The sequence below is a fragment of the Dendropsophus ebraccatus genome, chromosome 15 (assembly GCF_027789765.1).
Source record: "Dendropsophus ebraccatus isolate aDenEbr1 chromosome 15, aDenEbr1.pat, whole genome shotgun sequence".
In the NCBI taxonomy this organism is placed as follows: domain Eukaryota; kingdom Metazoa; phylum Chordata; class Amphibia; order Anura; family Hylidae; genus Dendropsophus; species Dendropsophus ebraccatus.
Window position 1 is genome coordinate 49,418,529 of NC_091468.1, and position 22,748 is coordinate 49,441,276.

Below are 22,748 nucleotides of genomic sequence, written 5' to 3' on the forward strand. Positions count from 1 at the left end.
CAATAAAGGAATTGTGGATTTGCAACAAACGTGGTGAGTGCCGCAATATTTCTATGCTTATACTGAATGTTGTGAAGTTGGAGATTCTGGTTTTATCAGCTGAGCACCCCACACGACCCTCACCTGTTTCAACCTACCTGTAAGTGTTTACTCTTGGTATGGACTAAAAAGAGTACGTTCTCCTAGAAAGTAATTTAACTGCTGTGCCGGCACTTTTTCCTTTTGTAATCCCTATCAAAACTTCGACCGGTAACACAGAAAAAAAACCTATAGACACCCAGCAAATTTCAGCTTCTAGGGCTGAACTTGGGCTATTGGTTCTAGTGTTGAGGTCTATAACCCTAAGGCTATGTTCGCACTACGTAAAAGTATGGCCGTTGTTGCCATCGGCAACAACGGCCGTACTTTGTGCGGTGTGGACATAGCCTTATCTTCTGCGGGATCCTGGCAGGAGCGTATACACATCGTATACGCTCCGGCCGGGATCCTGTACGGGGCTGCAAATAACTGACATGTCATTTTGGCCGTAGGATACCCTGTCAGTTCACACAATGAAACAAGCGGCTGCGGCCACAAGCTTTATAGTGTGCTGTGGGAGGTATCAGAACCCTGCGGCCAAAAGATCATCCAGCCGGTACTGCAGTACCGACCAGGATGATCCGTGCAGAGACCGGCCGTTCCGTGACCCGGCTGGAGTCCCGGAACGGTCGGTCTCTCACATTGTGTGAACATAGCCTAAAAGTGGCTATTTTACAGGTCTAAACTTTAAAGGGGTACTCTGAGGGAAAAAAAAATCAACTGATGCCAGAAAGTTATACAGATTTATAAATTACTTTTGATAACTATTCATAATTCTTAAACCTTCCAGTACTTATCAGCTGCTGTATGTCCTGCAGGAAGTGGTATATTCTTTCCTGTTACAGTGCTCTCTGCTGCCACCTCTGTCCGTGAGAGGAACTGTCCAAAGCAAATCCCCATAGAAAACTTTTCCTGTCACAGAGAGAGGTGGCAGCAGAGAGCACTGTGTCAGCAAAGAATATACCACTTCCTGCAGGACATACAGCAGCTGATAAGTACTGGAAGACTTGAGATTTCCAAACAGAAGTAATATACAAATCTATATGACTTTGTTATGCCAGTTCATTTGAAAAGATTTTGTTTTCTCCAGACTACCCCTTTAAAGAATTCATAGCCTACAGTATTCTCAGGGTCAACTCTCCGCACATCCAACGATCAGGGGCCGCAACAAATTTACAGATGTAACCTTTTCCCTCCTCAGCCACTTTTCCTTTTTGGACTTTTGTTCTTTCCTCCTTGTGATTAAAGGGAACCAATCAGCCCAATTGGGGTGATATGGTTCCCAGGAGTGCTGTATAAAGCTCCTGCAGCAGCCATGGCTTGTACAGGAGCTTTATACCAGAGAAAAAAAGAGTTTTATTCCTTCGGGCGCGTGACAAACACAGGCGGGGAAGTAGTCATCTGGGTGGCTCCCCGCCCGTGTTTAGTCACCACACTTTGCCTGTCAATCATCCTGCAGAGCGCACTGACAGGCAGAGAGGTCAGTAATGGACCTCTCTGCCTGTCAATCATCCCCTCCGAGCGCGCTGACAGGCAGAGCGCACTGACTAGAAACGGACGGGGAGCCACCCAGATGACTATTTCCCCGCCCGTGTCTGTCACGCGCCCGGAGAATAAAACTTTTTTTTCTCCAGTATAAAGCTCCTGCTGCAGCTGCGGCCGATACGTGCTGCGGCTGCTGCAGGAGCTTTATACAGCGCTCCTGGAAACCATATCAGCCCAATTGGGCTGATTTGTTCCCTTTAAAAGACTATAGCGTTTGCATTTGTTCACCTACAGATGCATAACAGTTCTTATGTTTTGCAACACCAATTGTACTATGCAATTGTACTAAGCTGTTCACCCTGTGGTAAAACTGACATGTTATCTATGTTCAAATTATGTTTCATGTACATGATTCTGACTTCACAATTTTGTAATGAAGAGTCAAAAATGACTAACGGGAACCAATCACCTCTATGAGGAAGTGTGACGTGACCCCAGTTCCTTATAGCTTCCAGGCACAGCTCTCCGACACTGAGCCCAGCAGTGCGGCAATTTCAGAATAAGGATCTTTAAGGGTGGTATTACACGGGGCGATTATTGTTTGAAAAATCATTAGATTGTTCGGATTTGAATAATTGTTTAGTGTAATAGACAACGATTAAACAAACAACGAGAGATCGTTGGTCGTTTGATAGAATTTGGACCTATTTTTATCGTTGATCATTTGCAAATCATTCGCATGGAATAAGACATCGTTCGGCGGTTCGCAGTAGCGCCGAACTCAGTAGTAAAGACAGGACGACCGCAAGAACGATCATAAGTAACGATCATCATTCCGTGTAATTGGGTGAACGATTTCAGGTTGTTCGCCATAGCGGTCGGTTGAGATAGTTTATCGTTGAAAAATCGCTTAGTGGAATAGTACCCTTCCACTAAATGCCAGCTCCTGGTAACTAGACATCAGGGCGGAGCAGCCGCGGCATGTAGTCACGCCGATCTCTTCACAGCCACTTACACTTGGTTGGCAGTCTGTGTGGTTGGGAAGAGGGGGGAGGGCAGAAGATATTTATTTTGAATCAATGCCCTGCTGGAGACCGCCAGGCACAGTGTCGGAGAGCTGTCCAGCAGCTGAAAAGAATCGGGGTCAAGTCACAGTTCCTCAAAGTAGTGACTGGTTCTCTTTAAATAAACAAAAAAAAAAAAACAGACACTTGAGTAAGGGTCCTATTCTACGGGCCGAGGAGGGCCCGATCAACGATGTAAACGAGCGGCGATCTGCTAGATCGCCGCTCGTTTACTGGTCCTATTCCACAGCCCGATGATTGTTGAGCGAGGGCTGCAAGGACATTGTTACCGATGTCCTTGCAGCCCTTGCAGCATCATACATTACCTCTCAGGTCTTCTCCACGCTGTCTTCATCCCCGGGTCCCGCGCGCTCTATCTTCAGAATGGCCGGTCAGCTGACCGGCCAAACTCAGCCAATCACAGGCCGCGGCGGTCCCGGCCTGTGATTGGCTGAGCGCTCCGTCAGCTGACCGGCCATTCTGAAGATAGAGCGCGCGGGACCCGGGGATGAAGACAGCGCGGAGAAGACCTGAGAGGTAATGTATGATGCTGCAGCCTGTCAAATCGTCGGTCGCCCGCCGCACACCGCTATTCAACCGTAGCGATGCGCGGTGGGGGAACGATGATTTTAGGTCTGGCCCTAAATGAACGATCAGCCGATGACACGATCATCGGCTGATCGTTCTCTCTATTTCACCAAACGATAATCGGACGAATCGGGCCAAATGGGGCCGATCTGGCCGATTATCGTTACTGTGGAATAGGGCCCTAAGGGTACTATTACACGGGCCGATGGGGGCCCGATAATAACAGTAAACGAGCGCTGCTAGATCGGCGCTCAATTACTGGGCTTATTACACAGCCCGACAATCGTTTAGCAAGGGCTGCATGGACATAGTTACCGCTGTCCTTGCAGCCCTTGCTAAACTGGCATACATTACCTATCCTGGGTCCAGGGCTCCTCTTGCGGTCGGCTTCTCCCCGGGTCCCGCGTGCTGCAGCTTCAGAGCGGCCTGTCTTAACTGACAGGCCCCTAAGCCAATCACTGGCCGCGGCGGTCCCGACCTGTGATTGGCTGAGCGGACTGTCAGCTAAGACAGGACGCTCTGAAGCTGCAGCGCGGGACCTGGGGAGAAGAGAAGCAAGAGGAGCCCTTGACCACGGATAGGTAATGTATTTATTTAGCAAATTGTCAGCCACCGGCCGCGCACCGCTATTACTTGTAGCGGTGAGCAGTCGTGGCTGACAATTATAGGTCAGAACCTATATCAACATTCAGCCGAAGACAATCAGCTAATCGGTGTGTTTATTACAAGGAACAATAATCGGTCGGATAGGGCCGATTTGGCCGATTATCGCTCCGTGTAATAGTACCCTAACAAAGAAGGCAAGAAGAGAAAGTGAAGCATGTAAACATACAAGGTAGAACTGCACAAAGCTGCATCATGTCAAGAAAAGAGAAAAATGTAAAAAAAAAAAAAAAAAAAAAAAACGCTTAAAGAGGTTTTTCACCCCAAACTAACTTGGATAGGGGACAAGTAAGATATTGCATGGGATCCAACCTCCATAATCCCCACCAATCTCCAGAAGGCTCTATTCATTCCTATGGAGCCACCAGAGAGAGCCAGGTATCGAGTACTGGAGATCGGCAAGAGGGTAGGGAAGTTGGACCCCCCTCCATCTCTAACTCGTCCCTTATCCTGTGGATAGGGGTAAAGTTAGTTTCGGGTTAAAGGGGTTATCCAGCACTACAAAAACAAGGCCACTTTTTCCCCTCTCTTTTCTCCAGTTCAGGTGTGGTTTGCAATGAAGCTCCATTTACTTCAATGGAGTTTGAAACCCCACCCAATCTGGAGACAAGAGAGGGGAAAAAGTGGCCATGTTTTTGCAGCACTGGACAACCCCTTTAAGCATGGTATGTTACTACTGGGCAGGGAAAAGTTTTGCCCGCAGCAGCTCTTTAATGCAGTTGATATCGTAACTCTTGATGCACGTTTTATGAGAAGAAATCTTGGCCTCTCTCCCGCCTTCCTTCCCCGGTTAATAACATTAGCACATTATTTACTACTTCAATGAACAGGGAAAGTATTTTAGCAGCCTTCAGGATCAACTAGAAAGAAAAGGCTTTAGATGTCCCCAGGAGATCACTGACAACCTGCTCAGATCTGCATTCAACCCTTCACCCTTTCTAAGCAACAAAGTCTATGAATAAAACTCATACAGTAAAACTCGGTAAGCACTCATCTGGGCGGCACTCACGTCTCCAATACCTGATGTTGTTCCAATGGTGACCCTAAAGGCCCTAACTGATCTCCCTGGTACTATTGGAAAGGCAATGGATCTGTGAGTAGTTGACTGCTGCCTCTTTTCCCACTAGACGACCCCTTTAACTACTTACCCCACTGGCATCAGTTACTAAATATTCATATTAAGTTGATGGGAAACATCAACTTATTACTTTACAAAAACTTTCTGTGTTGGCCTATGACCTGATATAACAATGTTGTACATTAAACCCTCTTGATAACCAAGCAAATGCCATTTGTTTTTTATTTTTTTGTCAATTTTAAAATGCAATCTTCCAATTGCTTGTAAAATCCAATACACTACTATTATACTGCAGTGTATTACTCTGTCAACCTAATGCTGAGAGGCGTTTTTAAGCCCCCTGCTGCCACTTAAACCCATCTACATCCCAGCAATTGTGTCGTCCCAGTGCAAATGGGGTGACAAACGCCCAGTAATTACTTAAAAGGGTATTCTGGGAATAATTAACTTTCCTGTGGATAGGGGAAAAGTAGGAGGTCATGATGGTCCGACCACTGAACCCTCCCGGCGATCTGCTGGCCCCACTGGCTCTGTTATGAATAGAGCCCTGGGTTGGCACGTGACCCGCGGCTCTATTCATTCCTATGGAGTGACGGAAAGAGCCGAGTACATCGCTCTTCTAGCATACTTGTCTCTTTCCGCCACTCCATAGAAATGAATAGAGCTGCGGGTTACGTGCCAACCCAGGGCTCTATTCATAACAGCCGGGGGTTTAGAGGTCGGACCCCCCAAAACCTCCTATTTTTCCCCTATCCTGTGGATAGGGGAAAAGTTAATTTCTCCTAGAATATCCATTTAAATGCCATGGTGACAATCTGACCACAGCATCTAAGGGGTTAAATTACAAGGATCAGCGGGTTCAATTTAGTTGGAGCAGGGGGATCCTGCTGTCACATCAGCCCCTCAGCTCCCATGATATTCTGCACCAGGAGACCAGTGCCATACAACTTTTCCCCACCCACAGACAAAAGATGTATTGCGCTCAGTAAGGCTGGGTTCACACTACATTTTTGCAAAAAAATTGATAAAAAAAAACCTGATGCATTTGTGTGCATCTGTTTTGATCCGTTTTTCCATTGACTTCTATTATTAAAAAAATGGATCAAAAGGGATCCGTTTTTTTTTTAACGTACACAAAAACGTAGCTGACCTTACTTTTGTGTCCGTTTAGAAAACGGATCAGTTTTTTTATAATGGATGTCAATGGAAAAACGGATCAAAACGTATGCATACAAATGCATCTGTCTTTTTCATCTGTTTTCCATCCGTTTTTTTGCAAAAAAACGGATGAAAAAAACGGATTGCAAAAACGTAGTGTGAACCCAGCCTAAGAGGTTAATGTTCTCAACTTGAAATAAAAAGAATACTGAAAAAGAAAAGGAATATGGCACACATGGGCTATTGGGAAACTTTGGGAAACACAATTTTTCTCAGACACTAGGAGTGGGTGGAGCTGCCTTAAATATGCATCACTAAGCTAGGATAGGAAAAGGACAGGTTTTGGGTACTCACACAGAACCATAAAAGGGGTATTCTGCCCAAGCACAGAATATAACAAACAGCCTATTTTTACCTTTCTGTGCTCCCCAGTGTGGTCCTATGTCACCTTTGATCCCCCACTGAACGATCGAACTTGTCTGGCAGTGACTGCCTGCTCAGCCAATCACTGGCTGCGGCACTGTCCCATCTCAGTCAGTGATTGGCTGAGTAGGCTGTCACTGCCAGACAAGTTCGTCTTGGAAATGGAGGTAGCATCATTCAGCCGTGGTCAAAGATGACAAAGGAGGACACTAGGGGAGCAGGGAGAAGTGGGAATAGGCTGTGTGTTATGTTTTGTTCCTGAAAAGCCACATATTAAAAGTTATTTCTTAGCGCAATACCGCTTTAAATACCAGATAAATAAGAATGCAAAGCTTACGGGTCAGAGGTGGAACTACAGTGATCTATAAGCAAAGAGTGGAGCAAAATGGAACAGGGGTGTGACAGGATGTCGGAGTCAGCTGGCTCTCAGTGCTCTGATCTGGAGTCTGAAAAAATTCAAGCATCTGTTCTTTTCTATGGTAATTTGGGGGTCTAATGTTTAAAGTAATTTTGGAGTCTTGACGTCTAGGGTCTAATTTAATTTTGCTGTATGGAATCTGAATTATTTTGGGCTCTGATTTAGTTGTGGGCTCTGGCATCTGGGGTCTATTAAAAAGGTTGGGAACTCCTGCCCTAGGGTATGTGCACACTGAGCAATTCTCACGGAATTCCGTGCGGATTCCACTGCAAAATACGTGCGGAATCCCGCCCGTTTAAATGTAACATTGCTCCTTTCTATAGAGCAAAATGGGAATTCTGTCTGTCTGTTCCATCTGGAATTCCGTCCAGATTCCGCTTTCCGCCTAAAGAATGAACAGGTTCATTCTTTGGGAGGATTCTGCTAAAGGAATCCTACAGAAGTCAGCGGGGCTTAAAGGAGAAGTCCAGCTAAAATTTTTATTCAAGTATTGTATTGCCCCCCAAAAGTTATACAAATCCCCAATACACACTTATTACGGGAAATGCTTATAAAGTGATTTTTCCCTGCACTTACCACTACATCAAGGCTTCACTTCCTGGATAACATGGTGATGTCACTTCCTAGACAAAATGGTGATGTCACTTCCTGGATAACATGGTGATGTCACTTCCTGGATAACATGGTGATGTCACTTCCTGGATAACGTGTTGATGTCACTTCCTAAACAAAATGGTGATGTCACTTTCTGGATAACATGGTTATGTTAACGACCCGACTCCCAGAGCTGTGCGGGCTGTGGCTGCTGGAGAGGATGATGGCAGGGGGATGCTCAGTGTCCCTCCAGTGCCCTGTGTCCCTCAGTGTCCCTCTGCCATCATCCTCTCCAGCAGCCGCAGCCCACACAGCTCTGGGAGTCGGGTCGTGACATCACCATATTATCCAGGAAGTGACATCACCATGTTATCCATGATTTCCATGATCATCACCATGATTTATTGATGGAAGTCTCAAATTACAGATTTTCTTCTGTTAAATCAGTGTTTAAAAAGGTTTCTCTAACCTACACAACCCCTTCAAGTCAAGTGTGAGCTGTTCATTAAAGTTGCTTACAATAAATGGAGTTTCTGAGATAGGTGCAGTACTTGAGAAGGTGCACTTGGCCCCTTTATGCAGTCGAGGGAGTCTAAGCTCCTGGACTCCGCTGATGTTATATATATATATGCTATAGTTCAAATCAAAGCTTCTCTTTAATATATTTTGATATATTCACTTTTGTTCTATTACACGTTTTTTTCCATTAACATTAGTTGTCTTCCACGTGAGTCATAAGAACATTTGTTCCAGGGATATTCCTGTGGTGGGTGGGCGGCAAGTCTCACCTCCTTCTCTCATCAGTATTTGCTGCAACAACCCACAGCGTGGAATCATGCCATGCATACAGAATAAACGCTTAAACAACTGATGGCCAGAAAGGGATATCATGAACCCACAGTCTAAGAACACTTTTTTAGTTGTTTACACTGTTTGGCTACATTTTTGTTTTCTAATTGTCAATTTTTTACAGTTTTTTAACCCTTTTGTTGCTGGCAGACTGGGACAATTTTTATACTTCTGACCAGATGTGGCTGATGATTAATGGAGACAAATCGTTTCATCAACCGGTGATCGTTCTTTGTGACTCACAACAAGTATGTTCCTTGTAACATGCCAACATCATACACTAATGATTAAACTAGAGATGAGCAAATTAACAATAAGTTTGGGTTTGCAAAACCCCGAACACTTAGCCTTTGACTTCCAGTGGCTTTAGGAAACCTTCTCCAGCCACCGGGAGTCAAATGATGAGCGCTGAGAACCGGGAACTTACTGTAAATTCACTGATCTCTATTTAAAGGGGTTGTCATCTCTATTTAAAGGGGGGCCGAAGACCTTTAACCAAAGAATATCAGATGATCAGAGTAAACTTTTCTACATTTCTCATGATGATGGCGCATTATACCGGTTTTCTCACTGATGTAGCCGCTGGCACGTATACTCACCACAGCTGATCGGTGTCCCGCGGCGCGGCTTCGTTCCGGTCCCACGGTGCCGTTCAAATCCGGCGCGCACTCACTTCAGCTTCTGCAGTGAATCCTCTTCTCTGCCTTGTAATTGAACGCCGTATTCTCTATGTGAGCGTGTGAGATCCGGCGTATAATGACAGGAAGGGAAGAGGACTCACAGCAGAGGCGGATGTGAGCGTGCGCCGGATTTGAACGACGTCACGGGACCGGAACAAAGCCACGCTGCAGGACACCGATTGAAAATACAGAAAGGCTCTGTTCACACACCATTAAAATTGAGTAGATGGCCGCCATTTAATGGCAAATAATGTCCTTTATTTCAAAACAATGGGTGTTGTTTGAAAATAACGGCAATTATTTCCCACTAAATGACGGCCATCCACTAAATTACAACACTGTGCGAACATAGCCTTTCTGTGATTTCAATCCACTCCTGGTTTTGGCTGTAAAATACTGAGATAGGGTGCGTGCACACTACGGAATTCCCGCGTATGACCCGCGGCGGACTCCGTCGCTTGTACCCGCTCGCGGCGGCGCACATCTCCGCCCGTGCCATAGACACTATTCTATGCATGGGCCGATTCTGCAAAAATGCCATACGAAACTATTATGTCCATATGCATATATAGACTTCTCAATATATTTCTATTAAAGAGTTTCTTCAACTCTTCAATAGAAATCCTGGAATCACGTTATATAAGAATCACATGCAGGAGATAATACACCAGCAATAAAAAAAAATGCCTTCACTTTTTTTACATTAAAAAGAGAAAAATGGCAGAAAGAAAAAGAAAACAGGGAAAAACTGCTGGCAGTTTTTCTTGTAGTTTATTGCATTTTTTCCATCCAAAGAAATGCTTTTCAAACAGGTGTCTGAGGAAAGCCTAAAACACCTTGGAAAAGTACATAGAAGCTATAAATAAAATGTGCCCAAAAGCCCTTTAAAGGGAATCTGTCAGCTCCCGGGCACTACCTAAGGTGTTGACAGTGTGCTGTAGCTGGCAGTCCCCCAGTAAGCATGGTGCCTTTTTGGTACTTTTCCGTGCAGCGGATTATGTACAATCTTATGTCTACTACTGTCACAGAACTGTTGTTTGTGCCACACTTGTCATGCATCCTCCTCTCTCTTCATGAATAATCAATGCTGCCCGGCCTCCTGCTCGCTCAGCTGTTAGATTGCAGATCAGTCCACTGAATCTTTCCTCTGTAATGTGTTGGAGCTGTGGTCTAGGGGTAACTCACTTGTCTAGAGACCTGACAGCAGTTTATTCTCTGGTTCGAATCCCCTGATGGAAATTAACTAGATGTCTTTTTTTTCCTCATTATTGTATCATTTTTAAGGCTATGTTCACACACACACAGTATTTTTGCTTAGTATTTTGCTCAGTATTTTGCAACCAAAACCAGAAGTGGATTGAAAACACTGAAAGGCTATGTTCACACACTGTTGAAATTGAGTGGATGGCCGTCATTTAATGGCAAATAATTTTTTTTTTTTAAAAAACAACGTACAATATGTGCCATTAAATGACGGCCATCTGCTCAATTTCAACAGTGTGAGAACATAGCCTTTCTGTGTTCTCAATCCACTCCTGGTTTTGGTTGCAAAAGACTGACCAAAATACTAAGCAAAAATACTGTGTGTGAACATAGCCTTAAAAATGATACAATAATGAGAAAAAAAAGGCATGTATTTAATTTCCATCAGGGGATTCGAACCATAGAATGAACTGCTGTCAGGTCTCTAGACAGGTGAGTTACCCCTAGACCACAGCTCCAACACATTACAGAGGAAAGATTCTTTCAGACATAACCTGCCTACAGAGGACTGATCTGCAATCTAACAGCTGAGCGAGCAGGAGGCCGGGCAGCATTGATTATTCATGAAGAGAGAGGAGGATGCATGACAAGTGTGGCACGAACAACTGCTCTGTGACAGTAGGAGACATAAGATTGTACATAATCCGCTGCACGGAAAATTACCAAAAAGGCACCATGCTTACTGGGGGACTGCCAGCTACAACACACTGTCAACACCTTAGGTAGTGCCCGGGAGATGACGGATTCCCTTTAAGGCAGTGATTTTCAACCAGTGTGCCGCGACACATGGTCGGGTGTGCCGCAGGGAAAGTTCCCCAAACTATGTTGCCCCTGTGTTTTGTTCCCTGGCAATGCGCAGCGATCAGTGGTGGATTATAATGTGGGCGGTTGCGTGGTGCACCACGCTCCCAGTCTCCGCTGATTGGAGGAGCACGTTCGGGCCCTATGGGCGGCCAGTAGGTGAGGCGGACAGCAGCGGAGACCATCTCAGAGGAGGTGAGGAGGGAGGGGGGGAGAGAAACAGCGGAGAGAAGCAGGGGGGAGAGAAGTATGATGGAGAGAAGCACAGGAGAGAAGCACAGGAGAGAAGCATGGGGGAGAGAAGCACAGGAGAGGAGCAGGGGGGAGAAGTATGGTGGAGAGAAGCACAGGAGAGAAGCATGGGGGAGAGAAGCACAGGAGAGAAGCAGGGGGAGAAGTATGGTGGAGAGAAGCACAGGAGAGAAGCAGGGGGGAGAAGTATGGTGGAGAGAAGCACAGGAGAGAAGCAGGGGGAGAAGTATGGTGGAGAGAAGCACAGGAGAGAAGCAGGGGGGAGAAGTATAGTGGAGAGAAGCACAGGAGAGAAGCAGGGGGGAGAAGTATAGTGGAGAGAAGCACAGGAGATAAGTAGGGGGGGGGAATTATGGTGGAGAGAAGCACAGGGGGGAGAAGAAAACAGGCCCAGGTTTCACACTGAGTGAGTATAAATACATTTAGAATCTATATTATTAACTATATGTATAATATGTACTGTTTTAGTGTCATTTTGTGCCATTTTGGTTTGTGGTGTGCCCCGGGATTTTTTAAGTATAAAAAGTGTGCCGCGGCTCAAAAAAGGTTGAAAATCACTGCTTTAAGGCTTATGTCCCCACACCGTTTTGTTTTTTTTGGCCATTTGACGGCTGTCTTTTAGGTCGGCCATCATTTTGAGGCCAAAAAAGAAGACAATAGCTTAAAAAGCAACAAGAAAAGCAAGAAAGTTTGAGGCATTTTCTTTATAAAAAAAAGAATATTTCTGTGTGAAGATGTTTTTACGTGTTTCATATTGCTACCTTCCAAAACACAAAAGGTCAGAATTAATTTAAAGGGCCACTCCAGCATTTTTTTCTTTCAAATCAATTGGTTTCAGAAAGTTCTATTGATTTGTAAATTACTTCTTATTGAAAAACTCAAGTTTACCCAGCTGCTGTATGTCCTGCAGGAAGTGGTGTATTCTTTCCAGTCTGACACAGTGCTCTCTGCTGCCACCCCTGTCCGAGACAGGAACTGTCCAGAGTAGTAACAAATCCCTATAGAAAACCTCTCCTCCTGTGGCCAGTTCCTATCACAGACAGAGGTGGCAGCAGAGAGTACTGTGTCAGACTGGAAAGAATACACCACTTCCAGCAGGACATACAGTAGCTGATTAGTATGAGAAAACTTGAGATTTTTAAACAGAAGTAAATTACAAATCTATATATTTTCTGAAACCAGATTTTCCCTGGAGTACCCCTTTAAGGCTCATACACTTCGCCGTAATACAGTTATAGAATGTTATAGGGATTCTTTCGGACATTGAGGCCTCTATCGGACCTCCGTATGTCGCTGATTTCATACAGAAGCCTGTGGAGTTTTCTCCGCAGGCAGATCCAAAAGGAAATACAATTTTGGCTTGTTCCACTGGACGCCATTTCTTGCCAAGCTATTCTTCCTAGATAGTATACTAAGGAGCCGTACAACCAGCACGCCCTGACATACAGGATCTGCGTCCGTGTGAACGAGACCTTACGTGACTGGTTAATCCTGCAGTGTGTTCTACATTATGGGGAACCTTCGGCCCTCCAGCTGTTGCAAAACTACAATTCCCATCATGCCTGGGCAGCCGAAGCTAAAGCTTCGGCTGCCCAGGCATGATGGGAATTGTAGTTTTGCAACAGCTGGAGGGCTGAAGGTTCCCAATCCCTGTTATATAGCATGCGTTGGATTGTACAGCTCCATTCGGCAGGCAGTATGCATGGCTGATCACCACCTAACATACTCATCCTATGACATAAAGTAACAAGCCTTCAATAATTTACAAGTGCAAAAGTGGAGCGAGGAAGACGGTACATACCAGCAGCGCTCGTCGTCTAAGAACAATTAACCTCATCTTCCTATCTCGTAACGTTTTCAAAGACGACTATTGTCAGATCACAATAAATATCACAAAAACAGGATTTGCGGAGCCTGACCCTGATAATCTGGAGCCATCTGTTCTACTTAATAGTCGCTTCTCATCACCACGGAAACAAGTCAACTGTGCTGGCAAAAAAGAATGGGAGGCAAGAGACAACTGGGGCACGTCCAGGCAGCCTAGAGAGATGCCTACAATCCATATGAGCATGTGGGAGCGCTGCAAACAGCGGAGGGTGGCCATATGGAGCGCCCGCACAGCTCTGCTATACCACAGGGCCGCCAGGAAACTAGCACTGGAATAACATTGCCTGTTTGCTTACGCTTTTCCTGAGAAAAACAAATGTTTTCAGGTCGTCAAGCGAAGGTCGGTCCGACGGGAGACGAAAGAACCTTTTTGTTATGAAAGGTTAAGAAATACGTAAAAGTAAGTTTGAATAGTATAAAAAAGTATAAAACACATAATCTGTAACATAAAGTTGAATTACTTCTATTTAAAAATCTCAAGTCTTTCAGTACTTATCAGCTGCTGTATGTCCTGCAGGAAGTAGAGTCTGACACAGTGCTCTCTGCTACCACCTCTGTCCATGTCAGGAACTGTCCAGAGCAGGAGAGGTTTTCTATGGGGATTTACAACTACTCTGGACAGTTCCTGACATGGACAGAGGTGGCAGCAGAGAGCACTGTGTCAGAACGGAAAGAATACACCACTCCCTGCACTTTCTTTTTATTTATTTTTTTAAATAGAAGTGATTTACAAATCTGTATAACTTTCTGACGACAGTTGATTTAACATTTTTCTACCCTAATAAAAGAGGGTGTAAGAGGGAATTATCAGATTATAGAAAGCAGGTGTAATCTTATACATTGCACATGAAGTGTAATACATGGAATATATATTGCAGGTCATATATTATATATATTATATATAATATATATATATTTATTTTGCAGGTCACCAAGAAGTTGCCCATAAACACAATGCTGCAGGCTAAGTACATAAGATTATAAATGACTTATGTTATTGATCAGTTATAGAATAGTATCGTTTATAGTACATTAGTCCCTATAGTACACACCCCAGTTGCTGCAGAACCTCTTTGTGAAGAATAAGCAGAACCCTCTGTCTGCTATTTATCATTTCAAAATGGTCCGCAGTATCCAAAGCATAGGGCTTCATTAGCACATTGGAGGCCAAAGGAATATACGTTTTGGCTGTCGCCATAATACCTCAGTATACTACTACAAATAAAGTTTATAATAAAATAGTAGACTATGGCATTCCGCATGGAATCTAGAAAAAAAAAAGTATCCCAAGTGATATAGGATTTTACAACATGGGAGCCTATAGTAGTATTGCAAGACTCCCTACAAGATAATCTTTTCCCTTCTTTTTTGAAGCTCCTACCCTCAGTCAGAGAAGTACTATGTGACAGGATCCTGGAGAGCAAGTATAGGTGAAAGGATCCCAGAGAGCAGGTATGGGTCATGAGAACCTAGAGAGCAGGTAAAGGTGACAGACTATGGGAGAGCAGGTATGGGTCATGAGAAACTAGAGAGCAGGTATGGGTGACAGACCCTACAAACAGGTATGGGTGACAGACCCTACAAACAGGTATGGGTGACAGATCCTAGAGAGCCGGTATAGGTGACAAAATCCCATAGAGCAGGTATAGGTGACAGGATCCCATAGAGCAGGTATAGGTGACAGGATCCCATAGAGCAGGTATAGGTGACAGGATCCCATAGAGCAGGTATAGGTGACAGGATCCCATAGAGCAGGTATAGGTGACAGGATCCCATAGAGAAGATATGGGTGACAGGATCCCATAGAAAAGATATGGGTGACAGGATCCCATAGAGAAGATATGGGTGACAGGATCCCATAAAGAAGATATAGGTGACAGGATCCCATAGAGCAGGTATAGGAGAAAGGATCCCATAGAGCAGATATAGGTGACAGGATCCCATAGAAAAGATATAGGTGACAGGATCCCATAGAGCAGTTATAGGAGACAGGATCCCATAGAGCAGGTATAGGTGACAGGATCCCATAGAGAAGATATAGGAGACAGAATCCCATAGAGAAGATATAGGTGACAGGATCCCATAGAGCTGGTAAAGGTGACAGAATACCGGAGAGAAGGTTTAGGTGACAGGATTTCATAGAGCGGGTATAGGTGATGGAATCCCATAGAGCAGGAATAGGTGACAGGATGCCATAGAGAAGATATAGGTGACAGAATCCCATAGAGCAGGTATAGGTGACAGGATCCCATACAAAAGATATAGGTGACAGGATCCAATAGAGAAGATATAGGTGACAGGATCCAATAAAACAGGTATAGGTGACAGGATGTCATACAAAAGATATAGGTGACAGGATCCCATACAAAAGAGAAGATATAGGTGACAGGATGCCATAGAGAAGATATAGGTGACAACATTTTGGGAAGCTGTGACAGGATCCCAGGGAGCAGTGTTGGGTCATGGGACCTGGTGCCCTCCATCCTAAGCAGCTTCATGGGACCCCGGCAAGGACTGGCTTACATGCCAAAGAAGAATAGGTGAGACAAACAGTGCAGTGCCATCAGGAGTACCCTCCTCCTCCTCCTCCTCCTGCTTCTGCCACTGGACCCCTGATCACCACCACAACCAATACAGCACTGCCCTGGGCTCCAGTGTTGGGGTACTGCTATAGAGAGGAAAACAAGAATATATATATCACTATATGCCTATACAGAGGGAAACATTGTAGCCTCCAGTCTGCACTATATAATGGGCATCCTTTTAACGGATGTCCCAAGTGAAATAAATATATAAAATATTCCTGGAATATTTTCGGAATATTCTTTCCTGGAAGAACATTTAACAACAGATAACATCACATAACTCTCTGCCAAACTCTCTTTAAAGTGACTCTTCGTTGTTAGATTTCACCTGAGGAATGATAAGTTTGGTTGAAACCATCCATTTTCATCAACTTAAATGTGTATGGGGACCTTATTTAAAGGGATATTCCAAGTTAAAGGGGTTATTCATCAGGATCCCTTTAAGGGGTGTCCAACCTCTGCCGCTAAATGGCTGAGCAGGCCTGCTACGTCACATCCCTGAACATAGAAGTGTCAGCACAACGTGGGCTGGTTTGGAAGAGTATGGGCAGCAGTGCAGGAGCCAGGGAGGTAAGTGTATGTTATTTTTTTTACTCATCCCCTCCCCAGACAACATGCAGAAAGGGGTCTTGGCCGGCCTACCCTTTTAAAGTAACTTATTCAAAGGATAAATTCCAAATTCCAACAGTCATACCCCTTGTGATTTTCAGAACGGGACCCCAAGTCTTTGCTATGAATGGAGCGGTGAGGTCACACGTGTAGCTAAGCGTTGTGCTCGGCTATCCTCAGCAGCTCCATAGACAATGAATGGAGCGGTGAGTCATACGTGTAGCTGAGTGTTGTGCTCGGCTATCCTCAGCAGCTCCGTAGACAATGAATGGAGCGGCGAGTCACACGTGTAGCTGAGTGTTGTGCTCGGCTATGCTCAGCAGCTCCGTAGAGAATTAATGGAGCAGTGAGTCACACGTGTAGCAGAGTGTTGTGCTCGGCTATCCTCAGCAGCTCCATAGAGAATGAATGGAGCGGTGAGTCACACGTGTAGCTGAGTGTTGTGCTCGGCTATCCTCAGCAGCTCCGTAGACAATGAATGGAGCGGTGAGTCACACGTGTAGCTGAGCGTTGTGCTCGGCTATCCTCAGCAGCTCCATGGACAAGGAATGGAGCAGCAGTAGGGCTCAGAGGTTGACTACCCACATGTGATCTAGCAGGAAGGAATGAGCAGTGTCCATGTAGTGCCATATACCTCTATATAATCATCAGGTTCTGACATCACAATTTGATGTTTTATACAAATATCATTTACAGACAAGTCAATGGACAATCTAAACCAACACCATGAAAACTCTTAAAATCCCAAGCGCCAAACTAGACCAGAGATTGCTCCAGCAGCCTAACATTACAGGTGGCTTTCTATGGAGATCCAAGTCTTAAGTGGCTTCATATGTCTGTATTACTTTGGCCTGAGGCTGCGTTCACACATTCAGGCAAATCCTGACGTAAATTATACAAGGAATCCACAACGGAAATCCGAGGCTATCAATTCATGACTATCAAGTCATTCAATGGGGGTCAACCACATGACTGTCCGTGCAGAATACACAGCATGGATTCGGGGTATAAAATACTTTATTTACTTGCACTTGGTACAGAGCAGTATAAGATTTTATGGGGATTTTGTTGCAAAGTCAAAATCCTTATCTAATCCTGAATGTATTCTGTATTTCTTACCTTTATCCTCTATACAATGCCCAATACAGGGATAATTACCCAGCTGTCCTAGAGTCCTGAAAGTATTCTGTATTTCTTACCTTTACCCCCACAACAACCAGTATGGCCAACAATTCAGCTTTCCTAGAGTCCTGAATGGCAAGTCTGCTTAGTCGTCTATCTGTCCTGTATGTAACAGCACAAATAGGCAGTTTTCATGTGTTGTCTGACAACCCTAGAAGACTGGATCCACAGTCACCATACTGAGTGTCACTAATAGACAGAAATAGCTTGTACCTGCTAGGAGTATACAAGATACAGATAACACAGGAGGTCTATGGACGAGTTACATCAGCAGCTTCCAATGGAGCAAATAAATAGTTGTAATTTCTTTTTCTCTATGTAATAATAATAATAATAAATATAATAATATAAATAAAATAATGACAATAATAATAATAATATAAATAAAATAATGACAATAATAATAATAACAATAATAAATATAATATAAATGAACTAATAACAATAATAAATATAATAATAATAATAATAATAATAATAATAATAATAATAATAATAATATAAAATAATAATAATAATAACAAGGTGACAATAAATAAGGTAACTCCAGATTGTAGCGTTGCTGGGTGGGAGCTTGCGGCAGGCGCTGTGTGCCAGGGGGGCAACAACAAGTCCCTCTACCTTGGTTGGAGTATATATATATATATATATATGTGTGGAAACCCTTGTTCTGAGCAAACTGCTGACACAAAGTGAACAAGACATTGGGTCAAAGTTACAGCAACTGACTTAAGATCCATATATAAAGTAGATAGAAAATACAACAAAGGAAACAACACACAGTTCTGCCAGATACTTAGAGGACACCAAGAGAATAAAGTGCAATAAATCCCAGGATGCTACCAGGGCTGGGTGGTAATATGATATATATGTATGGAAACCATCAGCAAGCAGGTGCCTGGTGGGATACAAGTGTTGGATGGTGGGGTGGTAGTATATGAGGCCACATGATAAGTGACATATAACATGGAGCACATGGAGAAGGCCTGGAGAGCTGTGGAGCCCCATAGCGGCAGAGCCCCCCGGAGTGGCGGGACAAGGTGACTGGTGACCGGTCACCGGGCAGAGGTCACACCGGGGCCGGTGGGGAAAGTGATGGCTGAGAGTCCTGGACTCCACATAAGTACAGAGCGCTCCATGACCGGGAGCAATGGCGAGATGTATGAGCCCGGGCACAGCAGCTCCGTGCCGGGGAGGCCGAGCAGCCAGCACCGGGGGGCACCGCGGGGAGGACGGGGCCGCCGCTACATCACCTTATTACACGGGGAGAAGAGAACAAAAGGGAGGAAGCGGCGGAGGAGGCCGGTGCAGCTGCGGGGAGGATGCTCGGGCCCGGCTGCCGCTGCTGGTGCTGATGCTGCCGCCTCTCACACCTACCCGCTGCCGTCATGAAATCCGTGGCATCCCGCCTGCTCACTCGGCTCTCAGCGCCATCTTCCCGCTGATCCCCGGGGTCCGGGCATGTGCCGGCCCAGGCTGCTCGCTCCCGACCCACGGCCATCCCACAACGGGGGAAAGATAGGGAGAGCACGGCGGAGAGGAGGCGCGCCCCCGACCTCAGGAACGCGGCTGTGCAGAACCGGAGGCGGGCGCCGCGCATCCTCAGCACCGGCCTGCACCAGCCGGGGCCGTACCGGGAGCCGGGGCCGCATACTGACATATACCGGGCCATACCGACGTATACTGGGCCATACTGACATATACTGGGCTGTACTCACATATACCGGGCTATACCAATGTATACCGGGCTATACCGACGTATACCGGCCATACTGACATATACTGGGCTATACTAACATATACTGGGCTGTACTCACATATACTGGGCCATACTCACATATACTGGGCAATACTTACATATACTGGGCAATACTTACATATACTGGGCTATACCGCCGTATACCGGCCATACTGACATATACTGGGCTGTACTCACATATACCGGGCCATACTGACATATACCGGGCCATACTGACATATACCGGGCCATACTGACATATACTGGGCCATACTGACATATACTGGGCTGTACTCACATATACCGACGTATACCGGCCATACTGACATATACTGGGCTGTACTCACATATACTGGGCCATACCGACTTATACCGGGCCATACTGACATATACCGGGCCATACTGACATATACTGGGCCATACTGACATATACTGGGCTGTACTCACATATACCGACGTATACCGGCCATACTGACATATACTGGGCTGTACTCACATATACTGGGCCATACCGACGTATACCGGCCATACTGACATATACTGGGCTGTACTCACATATACTGGGCCATACCGACTTATACCGGGCCATACTGACATATACCGGGCCATACTGACATATACCGGGCCATACTCACATATACCGGGCCATACTCACATATACCGGGCCATACCGACATGTACTGGGCTACACTGACATATACCGGGCCATACTGACATATACCAAGCCATACTGACATATACCGGCCATACTGACATATACTGGGCTATACTGACATATACCGGGCCATACTGACATATACCGGGCCATACTGACATATACCGGGCTATACCGGCCATACTGACATATACTGGGCCATACTGACATATACCGGGCCATACTGACATATACTGGGCTATACTTACATATACCGGGCCATACTGACATATACTGGGCTATACTTACATATACCGGGCCATACTGACATATACCGGGCCATACTGACATATACTGGGCTATACTGACATATACTGGGCCATACTCAAATATACCGGGCCATACTTACATATACTGGGCAATACTTACATATACCAGGCCATACTGACATATACCGGGCAATACCGACATATACCAGTCCATACTGACATATACTGGGCCATACTGGTATATACTGGGACAGTATATACAGACTGGTATATACTGATACATACAGGTATATACTGACTCATACTGGTATATAGTAATTGGTACTAATACATAATAGTCCATACTGATGCATACTGGTATATAATGATACGTAAGGCTATGTTCACACTACATAAGCTACATAGTAATCACAGCTGTTGTTGCATATTTGCCGTGATTGCTACGTAGCTTAAGTAGTGCTGCCTTCTATGGAATCCCGGCCAGAATGTATACACCTACAATGAATAGCAGCCACAGAAAACCCTGTCAGTTCACATAATGGAGCGTGCAGCTCCGGCCGCACGCTCTATTCTTTGCAGCGGGAAATGCGGATGCGGGCACGCACAGATGCACCCACATCCAAATTCAGCAGCTGTAAAGATCATCAGTACCGGCCGGGATGATCTTTTTTTTTCTGTTCGGAACGGCCGGTGTCTTACAAAGTGTGAACATAACCTAAGAGTCCATACTGGGGGACGATGCTACATACCAGGCCATACTGACATGTACTGGTCCATACTGACATATACTGGTCCGTGATGGTATATGATAGACTAAACTGCTACCCTGTTTCTCCGAAAATAAGACATCCTCTGAAAATAAGGCATAGTGGAGGATTTACAGGATAGCTTAAAGGAGACCTGTCACCCCTCGTGTCGGGGTGACAGGCTCCCGACCCCCAGCTAGATCCCCTTATACTGGGCTCATCTCGCCGAGTCCCACTCCCGGAGCCGGTCCCGGGACGGAGATATCCTGGTCAGAAGCCGGAGTGTGCGTTGTGGAGATAGGTCCGGCGTCCATAGAGAATGAATGGAGCCGGACTCATCTCTGCAGCGCGCGCACGACTCCATTCATTCTCGCCGGAAGCGGGATCAGGTTAGTATAAGGGGATCTAGCTGGGGGGTCGGGAGTCTGGGGGGGGGGGGGGGGGGGCGGGGGGGGGGACAGGTCCTCTTTAAAATAAGGCATCCCCCTAAAAATAAGGCCTCCCCCTAACGTAAGACCCCCACCGCCACCACAGTTATGTCTGGTTATGCTGGTTTGTGATGACAACTACTGTATAGTATATAATAAATGTACGTTTTTTTTTTTGTTTGGAAAAATAAGACATCCCCTGAAAATAAGACATAGTGCATCTTAATATAAGGCCCTGTCCTATTTCCGGGAAACATGGTATATAATGATGCATAACCGCTCATAATGATATAGACTTATATACTAATAGATACTGGTATAAAATAATTCATACTGATACATAATAGTCCATACTGATACATACTGGTATATACTGGTCCATGATGTTATATGATAGACCATACTGCTATATAATGACATATAACAGCTCATAGTGATACATACCGGTATACACTAATTCATAATGATACATAATAGCCCATACTGATACATACTGGTATATACTGATCCGTGATGGTATATGATAGCTCATACTGTTATATAAGGATACATTACCGCTCATAATGATACCTACTGGTATATACTGATACATACTGTTATCTACTAATTCATAATGATACGTAATAGTCCATGCTGATCCATACTGATACATAATAGTCCATAATAATACCTACTGGTCTATACTAATACATATTGATACATAATAGTCCATACTTGTCCATGCTGTATGTGTATATATGCTAGTGTATAATGGTATATAATTGTCCACACTGATACATACTGGGGTATAATGGTATATGATAAGCCACAATGATGCATAATATTCCATACTGACACATACTGGTATATACTAATTCATACTGATACATACTGGTCTGTACTGATATATAATAATACAAAACAGCTAGTCCATACTGATACATACTGGGGTATAATGGTATACAATGGCTTAAAGGGGTTATCCAGCTTGGGGGCACTTTTTTGGGGGTGGTTGAAATAAACGTCCACTCACCTCCCCGGTTCCAGCTGCAGGTCACTCATCACGGCGCTCCGGTGCCCGGTTCCCGGCCGCTTCCTGGTGTCTGACGCTGCCAGAGATGCTACGGCTCAGGGCCGCTCAGCCACTAAGTGAAGGAGGCGGGATCTGAGCGGACTTCACACGGATCCCGCCTCCTCCTGACGTCTCGGGCGGCGTCAGACACCAGGAAGCGGCCGGGAACCAGGCACCGCAGCGCCGTGATGCGGGACCCGACGCAAAAAAGTCCCCCCAAAAAAG

At 45.2% G+C, this 22,748-nt stretch overlaps 1 protein-coding gene across 2 annotated transcripts in view; it reads right to left on the minus strand.

Moving 5' to 3' along the window:
- The window catches only part of PAK5 (p21 (RAC1) activated kinase 5), a 101,625-nt gene extending 82,442 nt beyond the window's left edge, over positions 1-19,183 (minus strand). For both annotated transcript variants that reach the window (XM_069954675.1, XM_069954674.1), the window contains exon 1: positions 19,035-19,183. In XM_069954675.1, coding sequence (XP_069810776.1) covers positions 19,035-19,158 — 124 coding nt within the window. In that variant the 5' untranslated portion in view covers positions 19,159-19,183. The remainder of the gene's footprint in view (positions 1-19,034) is intronic.
- Positions 19,184-22,748: the final 3,565 nt, after the last annotated feature.